Here is a 12,086-nt window from a genome sequence, read left to right as displayed (position 1 = left end):
TGGGGAACCAAGAGGACCCAGGTGAAGGACTAGTCACCATGCTTGAGGAAGGAGCCACCTGTCCCTTCCTCTCCAGCATCTTCAGCTTTGAGCTCACAGCATCAACCTGGGACACGACTCCTTCCAAGGCAGTCTCCAGCTGCAGAACTCTCCTTGCGAGCCTGTGCAGGATTTGAGAGAGACTGAGGGAGCAGAAATAGGTGTCTGAAGGGCTAGGTATCTATAGGGACAGGGAGGATAGAATGATGTGTGTCTGGAGCACAGAAGGGAAGGGAAGGCCCAGCCTTGCACGTATTAAAAGGGTGGCAGAGGTTCTCCCTGGGATAAGGATGGAGAATTGAAAGATTGTGGGAAAAAGCTCAAGGTAGGGTATTATAAACACAGTCAACCCTGGGCCCCTGGTGAAACATACGTGTAGAATTCTTCTCCTGAAACACAACCACCTGCTCTGGCAGCCTCTGCACCCAACTTGCCTGGTGGGCTGCTCACAATGGACTGGCCCAGGTTCTCGATCTCAGTGTTGAGGGCCACCTGATCAGGCAGGCAGAAGTCAGAAAGGAGAAGATGACTCTGGGAAGCCATCAGCTCCTGTTCCATCACCTGCTCTAATGAGCTCTCAAGTCTAGGCCCTGGGCTCCAGGTCTTGCTATTCCCCTTCCCTCTGAAACTCAGGAGACAATGGGATCCAAGTGGTGATGTTGGACACAAAGCTGGCCCAGCCTCTGGGAGGGAATCACCCCCCGAAGAAACAAAGCACGAGCCTCTTGAAGACTTGATTAATGAGGCGCTCACTAGAAGCCAGCTCGGTTTGGGAGAAGAGGGACGATACCGGAATTCCTGGCACTTTTCCTCCTGCCCTTAACTTCTTGGTCTACACTGGATACGGATGAAGCAGGCATAGCAAGGGCAGCTAAGGCTCAGAGTTAAAAATTCAAAGAAGGTAAGTCCTCAGAAGGAATTGTCAAGGATTCTTGGGCAATTGATCCTTTCCCCCCAAGACTGTTTCAGAACAGTGGTTCTCCACCTTGGCTATGCATTGGAATCACCTGGGGAGTTTTTTAAAGTACTGCTCTCTGGACTCCCCAGCCCCCCAGCAGTTCAAGTCTAGGGTGTGTGGCTTGAGTGTGAGGATTTTTTAAAACCCCACCAGGGTATTCTAATGTGCAGCAGTTTTAGAACCACTGCTCTGGAGAGCTCTTTCCTGCCCATCTATCAGAGGCTTTGCAGTTTGGGTTCTGGGTGTGTTGGCAGGGAGGGGAGGGTGAGCGGTTTCCTTACACTGCCTCTCCACCAACCAGCTGGGCTCACCCTCTCCTCCTCCACGTCCTGTCGCATTTGTTCCTGCTCCTTCTCATCCAGCGTGTGATTCCCATCTTGGTCAAACCTGGTGAAGGCGGCTGTGAGCTCAGTGATGTGCTCTGCGTGCACTAGTCTGGGGAGAAGAGGATGATGAAATGACTTCTGGCATGCCATGGCTGTGCTCTCGATTATGGAACCCCCCTTCACCACCCTTCACTCTTTTGCCAGACTCAGGAAGAGTTTTGCTCTCTGGGAAAGGAGGGGACCACATGCGAAAGTCAGAATCTCCAAGGCCTAGCAATTTTACCCCCAAGAAATCACTTGAATCCATTTCTTCCCTGCCCTGACTCCTGTTGACTAGGTTCAGGCCCTCATGATCTCCTGCAGGGATTATTACAAAATCTCTTTGGCCCTAAATAACCTGCCCCCGACCCCCCTCCCAGCTTCCCTTTCACTTCCTCCCCCTGAAAGCTATACTGCCTAACGCAACTAGAGTAATTAAACTTTCTAGAGAGCAGATCTAAAGACACCCCTTAAATACCTGCTTAAAATTCCTCCTGGGCACCCTATTCTTTGGATAGAGTAGTGGTGTTTGAGGTCTTTCCCAGTACGATCTTTGCCCATTTCTCTGGCCTCATCTCCTACTATGCCCCACCTTTCATTTAAAACCTTAGTGATGACCAACTACTTATTACTCTTGTATATGTTGCTTGATTTTGGACTTTATGTCCAAAATTGTGTATGCTTTTATCTCTTCTTGGAATGGACTTTCACTGCTCCTCTGTGTGTAAGTTATCATCTTCCAAAACCCTATTCAGACATCACCTCTTCCAGGAAGCCTTCCCTTAAGCTCAAAGATAGAATTGATCACTCTCTTTACTCCATGCTCCCACTCTTCTAGTCACTTCTGTTGTTGAACTTGCACTATGATTCAGTTTATTTGTTTGTATGTCTATGCACTCTTGGAGGACAAAGATCTTGTCTCATTTAATTGTGTGCCCTGCTCAGTGCCTGGCCCACAGCTGCTATCACAATATATTTGTTCAGTATTTGTTAATATGTTTAACTTGGAAAAAAGGAGAGAAAGGTTAAGGGAATAGACCAGTGTTTATGGGGGAGCATAGAACCAAGATCAGAGTTTTGTGGGAGTGAGGGATGTATACAATAATCAAGGAATTAGATTGTTTCATTAGTCCTAAGAGTTGTTCAACAAGGTCCAGAAGGTTATAGAACATGGTCAGAGACCTTTAAACCAAGGGTGCAATTCTGAAGGTCAGAATCAGAGACCTACAGGCCAAGATCAGAGGCTTATGGGAAAATGGTGTATGGTTGAGAGTCAAGGACTTAGAGACCAATGTCAGAAAGTTGGAGCTCTGATTTCTCACTCCCTCAAGCTGTTGGTGAAATCCTCGAACTGGATCTCCTGCTCCCCACCCTGCAGGACCCTCTGCACATCTGAAACCCGCTCCTTCCTCAGACGCAGTCTCAGTAGGGTCTTGTTGTAGCTCTGGAAGGAAAAAGGAAACAGGCAGCAGTTGCCACAGACTCCTTATCATCTCTTGCCTCTACCACCACACACATGGAACAGGGTGTCCACGGGTAAGTTGAATTCACACACAAGGGCACAGATCTCTCTGCCAGACAGGAACAGACTAGGGCACAGAGCCTTAGACCTGGGCCCTGATGCAGATGTACAGCTCAAGGAGACTGGGTAGTCACCTGTTTCAGGAGGTCAGAAAGCTGCAGCTCATCCTTCTGTCCAGCCAACTCCTCCTTGACTTCTGAGTATGTGTCATTGATGATGGCCAGGAACATGTTCTGGAGGATAAAGCAAGGGCCTGGGTCCTTATCCTCAGACCCACTGACAGCATTGAGCCCACTGACCCCATTAATGTCCCAGACACATGTTCTAAAGGGGCCAATGCTTTCAACCCCAGCTCTTCAGCCCATGATTCCCCCACATCTCAGCGTCCCCAGAGTCCAGGCTTTCAGCAAAATCCTGTTAGGGATGGGTCCTGCTCCCTCATCAACGTGGTGTCCTCACTCAATTGCCACAGTAACTTGACCACAAAGATACCCCAACATATCCCACAGATCTCCTTCATATAGGGGCCCAGCAATCACTGAAGCCAGAAACTTTTCAAGGTGAGAGTGTAATTCTGCTCTCTTTACCATCAATCCCTCATCCATGTCTGTAACTCCATCCACTGATCAAATAAATAAACGTGCTGGCTTTGTTAATAAAAATCAAACCCAGGTCTCTCATGGTTGGCAAGGGGAGACAGCAAATACAAAGCAGTGGTAGTAGAAATCGCCAGAGATCCCAGAGGAAGGAGAGTCTTGGAGAATAGGTGCAGAAGCTTCCAGGTGCAGCCACTTTTCATGGCGCACTTTTCTCTCCTTTTCCATCCTTGGAGGATAGGGGTTTGATTTCAGTGAGGGAAATACAGATTCCCTTATACTCTGAAAATGGCCTGACTATGCTGACCACACTGACCACATTAGCCAGCTCTCAGAAGATCTAGAAGCTCCCCTGCTCACTCTCCATCTTTGATTTGAGAAAACCATCATAATCCTGAGTGCAGAACATGAGGTGGGGGGTCAAACCCCTCCCTTTCAGGCCCTCCACGTCGCCACCCCTCAAGTTCTTAAATTTCCACCCCTCAGAGGGACCCTCACCAGGAGCACAAAGAAGACGAAGAAGACGTAGGTGACAAAGTAGACAGGTCCCAGGATGCGGTTGGCGTTGTCGATAGCATTGTAGTCAAAGTCCCCAAGGATGATCCGGAACTGAGTGAAACTGAGAGACCAGGATCTGGGCTTCCCCCAGAGCCTAGCCATAACCCTGACCCCAGTCCACACCCCACCCCGCTTTCCTAACTACCACTCTTCAGTGAACTCAAGTAGTCCCCTCACTGCACCTTCAACCCAATCTGATAGAGACAGAGAGTGGGGTGCATGGATACTTGAGCGCACACACCAGGGTTTCAGGAGACTCACACAGATGCTTTAAGTACAGACATGCCCACACACATATACCCAGCCTCCCTAAGGATACATAAACCCATGGAGCTGGAGGGTGAGGGACCAGGGAGGAGTAAAGGGGACAGGACACACACATGCACTTGATGAAAGTGCTGAAGTTTTCCACTTGGGTCCCGAAAAGCAGATAGCCGAGCTGGGCGTAGGCAAAAAAAACGATGAAGAACATGACGGCAAAGCCCAGGATGTCCTTGGCACAGCGGGCCAGTGTGGAGGAGAGCTGGGTCATGGTTTTGTTGAAGCTGATGTACTTGAATATCTGAAAGGGTCAAGTTGAACGAAATGATGGAGGAAGAAAAAAGAAAAGCTTTGAACAGTCCACTCCAGGATCCTAGAGGCCACAGGAGTTGCCAGACCAGGCAAGGAAAATGAGACAAGTATTGAGGAAGGGAGAATGAGTGCCCTGAGGTGGAGCTGGGGGTGAGGAGTCCCAGGGTACCTTGATCCAGGCAAAAAAGAGGTTGACGGCATTCATGTTGTTGTACTGTGTCTGCCAGAAGGCAAGGAACTCGAAGTCAGCATACATGTCTGGTTGTTGCAGGAGCTTCCCCATCAGCCGATTCACCTCGAGGGTTCGAAATATGTGGAAGCCCACAGCCACAATGGAGAGCTGTCATCACAGGGGTGATGGGGTGTCAGAGAAATCAAGGAGATCTCAAGGGAAGTTCAACAATGAGGTCCCAGGGGAAAGCTGGGGCAGGTAAGACAATGGGGAAACAAAATCCTTCCCTGCTGAGTTGTTGACTATCTCAGATTCAAATGGAACTGGATAGGATGATTGGGGAATGCCTTAAAGCCCAAAAGAGGGCTTTGAGGTCAGTGGTAAATATGTAGGTTGTAAGGGACCGTAGAGAACTGGAGCCAGGTAATTTTCTTTCCCTCGCCACTTCCAGCCTTGGTAAGGAAATTAATGTGTCCTGTTAATAGGAAAGAGACACTGATGAAGAGGCAGAATATTTTAGCAGAAGAAAGGAGAAAGGGGAAGAGTTTCAAGGCGACAGGTCATAAAGATAAGAGACAGAAGAGGAACAGAATGTCAAGTTCATAAAGAAAAGAGCAGGACCTGGATTATAGGCCAGAGGGAGAGGGGCTTTGGGAGACAGGGTTTTCCCACGACTGAGCCAGGGGAACATAGCCTCTTACTTATGGAGCTGTTACACAGTGATTTGACCAGAAGTTGTAAGGAGGCCTTGGGACTCCAAAAGGAAGAATGTGGAGCCCCTATCAGTATGGATCCCCCTCCTCCTCCCCAAATGTCCGAAGTCTAAGATATCTGTCCCTCACCAAGATGACCACCAGGTCCAGAATGTTCCAGATGCTGCTGAGGTAGTGAATCCGGTGGATGTGGAGCTCCAGGATCTCCTCCACCACATAGTAGAAGATGAAGATGCAGAAGATGATCTCACAGCCAATGATAAAGAAGTCCCAGTTGCTGACATAGCGGATCAGCTTAACTGTGCGGATTTGCCAGGATGGGATGGCACCTCCTGTAGCTGGAAACTCCACCACCAGTCTGTGGGAGGAGGGAGAGATATCTGGTGGGGTTAGGCTGGAACAATTCCTCCCATTCCCTCCCCTCCCCACCCCCACCATTGGGTACGAGTTTAGGGAAGTCTCAAGCAGAGGAGAAGGGAACTAGGAACCATGGATGGAGGGATGCAGTAAAGAAAGGAGACCCAGGGAGCAAAATGGTGGGGTGAGCTGACCCAGGACTCTCTCCCCTCCAAACTACAACAAAGGACTGAAAAAAACCTGAATTTCAGCTAATAAACCTAATGCCAGGACGTCAGAGACCTACAGTATCCAAAAGACAGAGGATGGAGACCCTGCTGCTGGCCTCGAAGGGGCTGGAACGGGGTAGGAGAGAACTTCACTCCCTCCCCTAGAGTCTGGGATCGCTGCCGCCGGTGCAGGAAGGAGCAGGGGAGGGGCCGCACAACCGGGGGATGGTCCAGGACTCCCACCGCCGGTGTAGTGGAAACCCACTGACAGGGGAAAGCGTCCGTGCACGAGGACCCCATAAACCCAGGGCCCCGGGAGACCAGAGAACAGAACTGATCCGAATCCAGATCGGCACGTGAGAAAAACAGCCCCTCCCCCAGGCAAACCGCGCTGGGCACCGCCATCTTGCCCAAAGGGGGAGAGCTCAGAACACATGGCTCTTGACCCCCATCTAGTGGCGACAGGCTGTAACTGCAACCGAATCCTACCATTATGTGAAAAAACTGCTCCTCTACCATCCACCAATTTATAAAAGCTCCAGACCAGAAGGAAAACAATAAAAACACAGAATTAAGTCCTGAGGACTTGGAAATAGGTCAACTAAGTGAAAATGAGTTCAGAGTAGCTATAATCAAAAAACTCAATGAGGTAGAGAGAAAGATAGAGAAGCAAGCCAACAAGTTCTGGAGTTACTTCACAAAACAGATTGAAGTTATAAAGAAGAATCAAGGGGGCTGGCCCTGTGGCCGAGTGGTTAAGTTCGCACGCTCCGCTGCAGGCAGCCCAGTGTTTTGTTGGTTCGAATCCTGGGCACGGACATGGCACTGCTCATCAAACCATGCTGAGGCAGCCTCCCCCATGCCACAACTAGAAGGACCCCCAACAAAGAATATACAACTATGTACCAGGAGGCTTTGGGGAGAAAATGGAAAAAAATAAAATCTTAATAAATAAATAAATAAATAAAAGAAAAATCAAACAGAATTACTAGAGATGAAAAACACAATGGACCAGAAGACGGATTCCCTGAATGCCCATGTTGACACCATAGAGGAGAAAATTAGCATAATCGAAGATAGACGGGCTGAATGGCTCCAGACAGAGGAAGAAAGAGAACTAAGAGTTAAAAAAAATGAGGAAAATCTCCGAGAGATAGCAGATTCAATGAGGAGAAAGAATTTAAGGATCATAGGAATTCCCGAGAACGTGGAAAAGGAAAATGGAGCAGAAAGTGTGCTTAATGAAATTATAGAAGAGAACTTCCCAAATCTAGGGATCGATGGAGAAATGTGTGTAGAGGAAGCTTTCAGATCTCCTAGATTTGTCAATGTAAAAAAGACCTACTGCAAGGCATATAGTAGTAGAAATGGCAAAAATGAAAGAAAAAGAAAGAATACTCAGGGCAGCAAGACAGAAGAAAATAACCTACAAAGGAACTCCTATCAGACTTTCAGCGGATTTCTTTACAGAAACCTTACAAGCTAGGACAGAATGGAGTGACATATTCAAAACTTTGAAAGATAAAAATCTTCAGCCAAGAATACTCTATCCAGCAAGAATATCCTTCAGATATGAGAGAGAAATTAAATCTTTTCCAGACAAACAAAAGTTAAGAGAATTTGTAACCAAAAGTCCTCCACTACAAGAAATCCTCAAGAAGGCTCTCAAACCTGAAAAAAGAAAAAAGGGAGAAAGGGGTCACAAACCACAGAGTAGGGAGACAGATAAATAGAACCAGAATAGGATAGCAAATATTCAACTATAGCATTAGGATAAAGGTAAGGAAACTACCAAAGCAAAGACTATCTTATCACTCTAACTACAAACTCATAACACGAGTTGGAATAAGAAATGAAAATAATAATTTAGGAAGGGAAGAGCAAAGTGACTAAATCAGTCTAGGCCAAGTGAGTAAGAGACCACCAGATAATAGACTATATTGTACATGAGATTCTAAATACAAACTTCAGGGTAGCCACTAAACTGAAAAACAGAATAGAGCCACAAAACATAAATACGGAAAAATCTAAGAAACCCACCATAAGAAATTGCAGTATTAAATGGGTAGGCTAAAGCACACAGGAAGAGAAACGCAGGAAAACCAGATAACGAGCAACAGATTGACAGCATTAAGTCCACATGCATCAATAATCACTCTCAGTGTAAACGGATTGAACTCTCCAGTAAAAAGACACAGAGTGGCAAAATGGATTAAAGAACAAGATCCAACAATTTGTTGCCTCCAGGAAACACACCTCAGCCCCAAGGACAAACACAGGCTCAGAGTGAAGGGGTGGAGGACAATACTTCAAACTAATAGCAAGAAAACAAAAGCAGGTGTTGCAGTTCTTATATCAGACAAAGCGGATTTCAAAATAAGACAGATAAAGAGAGACACAGAGGGACAATATATAATGATCGAAGTGACACTTCACCAAGAAGAAATAACGCTTATAAATATCTATGCACCCAACATAGGAGCACCAAGGTTCATAAAGCAACTATTAACAGACCTAAAGGAAGATGTTAAAAACAACACAGTAATAGTCGGAGACCTCAACACCCCACTCATATCAATGGACAGATCATCCAGACAGAAAATCAACAAGGAAATAGTGGAGCTGAATGAAAAACTAAAACAATTGGACTTAATAGATATATCACTTCATCCTAAAACAGCAGAATACACATTCTTCTCAAGTGCACATGGAACATTTTCAAGGATACACCATATGTTGGGAAATAAGGCAAGCCTCTACAAATTTAAAAAAAATTGAAATAATAACAAGCATCTTCTCCAATCATAATGCTATAAGGCTAGAAATTAATTACAAGAAAAAAGCTGAGAAAGGCACAAAGATGGGGAGACTAAACAATACACTACTGAACAAGCAATGCATCATTGAAGAAATTAAAGAAGAAATTAAAAAATACCTGGAAACAAATGAAAATGATAACATGCCATACCAACTCATATGGGATACAGCAAAAGCTGTATTAAGAGGAAAATTCATCACAATACAGGCACATCTTAACAAACAAGAAAAATCCCAAATAAGCAATCTTAAACTACACCTAACTGGACTGGAGAAAGAAGAACAAATAAAGCCCAAAGTCAGCAGAAGGAGAGAAATAATAAAAATCAGAGAGGAAATAAATACTATTGAAATGAAAAAGGCAGTAGAAAGGATCAATTAAACAAAGAGCTGGTTCTTTGAGAAGATAAATAAAATTGACAAACCCCTAGCCAGACTTACAAGAAAAAAGGGAGTAAGCTCAAATAAACAAAATCAGAACTGAAAGAGGAGAAATAACAACAGACTCTACAGAAATACAACGGATTATAAGAGAATGCTACAAAAAAGTCTATGCTAACAGAATGGATAACCTAGAGGAAATGGATAAATTCTTGGACTCCTACAATCTCCCAAAGCTCACTCAAGAAGAAGCAGAGAATTTGAACAGACCGATCACAAGGAAAGAGATTGAAACAGCAATCAAAAACATCCCAAAGAATAAAACCCCAGGATCACATGGCTTCCCTGGGGAATTCTACCAAACTTTCAGAGAGGATTTAATACCTATCCTTTTCAAGCTATTCCAAAAAATTAGGGAGGATGGAACACTTCCTAACACATTCTATGAGGCCAACATCACGCTGATACCAAAACCTGACAAGGACATCACGAAAAAAGAGAACTACAGGCCAATATCACTGATGAACATAGATGCAAAAATTCTAAACAAAATTTTGGCAACCAGAATTCAGCAATTCATTAAAAGGATCATACATCATGATCAGGTGGGATTCATACCAGGGATACAGGGATGGTTCAACATCCGCAAATCAATCAATGTGACACACCACATCAACAAACAGAGGAATAAAAACCACATGATCATCTCAATAGATGCAGAGAAGGCATTTGACAAGATCCAACAGCCATTTATGATAAAAACTCTGAACAAAATGGGGATAGAAGGGAAATACCTCAACATAATAAAGGCCATATATGACAAACCCACATCCAACATCATACTCAATGGGCAAAAACTGAGGGCCATCCCCCTGAAAACAGGAATGAGACAAGGATGCCCTCTATCCCACTCTTATTTAGCATAGTACTGGAGTTCCTGGCCAGAGCAATCAGGCAAGAAAAAGGAATCCAAATAGGGAGGGAAGAAGTGAAACTCTCGCTGTTTGCAGACGACATGATCTTATATATAGAAAACCCCAAAGAATCCATTGGAAAACTGTTAGAAGTAATCAACAACTACAACAAAGTTGCAGGGTACAAAATCAATTTGCATAAATCAGTAGCATTTCTATATTCTAATAACGAACTAACAGAAAAAGAACTCAAGAATACAATACCATTCACAATCGCAACAAAAAGAATAAAATACCTTGGGGTAAATTTAACCAAGGAAGTGAAGGACCTATATAATGAAAATTACAAGGCCTTTCTGAGAGAATTGGATGACGACATAAGGAGATGGAAAGACATTCCATGTACATGGATTGGAAGAATAAACATAGTTAAAATGCCCATTCTACCTAAAGCAATCTACAGATTCAACGCCATCCCAATCAGAATCCCAATGACATTCTTTACAGAATTAGAACAAAGAATCCTAAAATTCACATGGGGCAACAAAAGACCCCGAATTTCTAAAGCAATCCTGAGAAAAAAGAACAAAACAGGAGGCATCACAATCCCTGACTTCAAAACATACTACAAAGCTACAGTAATCAAAACAGCATGGCACTGGTACAAAAACAGGTGCACAGATCAATGGAACAGAGTTGAAAACCAGAAATAAAACCACACATCTATGGACAGCTTATCTTTGACAAAGGAGCTGAGGGCATACAATGGAGAAAAAGTCTTTTCAACAAATGGTGCTGGGAAAACTGGAAAGCCATATGTAAAAGAATGAAAATTGACCATTCTTTTTCACCATTCACCAAAATAAACTCAAAATGGATCAAAGACCTAAAGGTGAGACCTGAAACCATAAGGCTTCTAGAAGAAAACGTAGGCAGTACACTCTTTGACTTCAGTATTAAAAGGATCTTTTCGGATACCATGTCTTCTCAGAGAAGGAAACAATTGAAAGAATAAACAAATGGGACTTTATCAGACTAAAGAGCTTCTTCAAGGCAAATGAAAACAGGATTGAAACAAAAAAACAACCCACTAACTGGGAAAAAATATTTGCAAGTCATATATCTGACAAAGGCTTAATATCCATAATATATAAAGAACTCTCACAACTCAACAACAAAAAATCCAACAACCCGATAAAAAAATGGGCTGGAGAGCCAAGATGGCACCATAAGTAGTCCTCTTTGTCTCTCCCCCTTCGAGTCTACAATTATTTGGACACTCATCACTTACCAAAGGATATCCAGATAGCATCTCAGGACTTCTGAGAGACCCACGCAACTATACATCGGAAGGCGGACGGACTTCCCTCCGGGAGGAGGTGGAGATAGGTGAAAACTCTCCGACCCCGACCAAACAGCCTAGTACCTGCAAGCGGCTTTCTTCCAACGGACGCTCCCAGAAGATCAACACACACCTAGGGCAGGAGCAAGCACACACCAGAGGAGCGACGGTGGAAACAGGTGACCAGAACCCTACCTAAACCCCCCGCAATTACTCCTAAACGCAGAGGGAAACTCTAGAGTTACACACTTGAGCCCACGGGGAGAGTCTCGCCCCGCTATTGGCGGGGAGATCCCGCCTGGTGTCCACAGCACCCGGAGGGTCCCAGAGAGAATCACAGAGGGCCTTGCGGCCCCCCAGCTGCCACTGCCTGCACGGCCGGGCAAGGGATTGCCGGAGATCTCCGAGAGGACTGGGGCTGGGTGAAGCTCCAGGGGCCGGCTCTGCGGCCCGGAGTGGAAGCTCCAGGGTTCCGCCTGGGCAGCAGACAAAACTCTCTGTCTGCCATTAGCGGAGGGGCCACACCCAGCATTCACAACTCCAGGAAAGTCCCGGAGAGAATCCCAGAGG

The 12,086-nt window shown here is 45.3% G+C and overlaps 1 protein-coding gene across 1 annotated transcript in view; it reads right to left on the bottom strand.

The window, feature by feature from the left end:
• Positions 1-12,086, bottom strand: part of PKD2L1 (polycystin 2 like 1, transient receptor potential cation channel) — a 52,972-nt gene that overhangs the window by 507 nt on the left and 40,379 nt on the right. Inside the window, exons 8-16 of the mRNA XM_044752615.2 lie at positions 5,626-5,854; positions 4,781-4,951; positions 4,419-4,600; positions 3,979-4,099; positions 3,019-3,117; positions 2,685-2,806; positions 1,309-1,432; positions 413-531; positions 38-161 (exon numbers count right to left, since the gene is read on the bottom strand). Coding sequence (XP_044608550.2) covers positions 38-161; positions 413-531; positions 1,309-1,432; positions 2,685-2,806; positions 3,019-3,117; positions 3,979-4,099; positions 4,419-4,600; positions 4,781-4,951; positions 5,626-5,854 — 1,291 coding nt within the window. The remainder of the gene's footprint in view (positions 1-37; positions 162-412; positions 532-1,308; positions 1,433-2,684; positions 2,807-3,018; positions 3,118-3,978; positions 4,100-4,418; positions 4,601-4,780; positions 4,952-5,625; positions 5,855-12,086) is intronic.

This window comes from Equus asinus, chromosome 2, assembly GCF_041296235.1.
Source record: "Equus asinus isolate D_3611 breed Donkey chromosome 2, EquAss-T2T_v2, whole genome shotgun sequence".
Classification (NCBI taxonomy): domain Eukaryota; kingdom Metazoa; phylum Chordata; class Mammalia; order Perissodactyla; family Equidae; genus Equus; species Equus asinus.
Note: the sequence above shows the minus strand (reverse complement) of the source record. Positions and strands in the feature narration are given on the sequence as shown.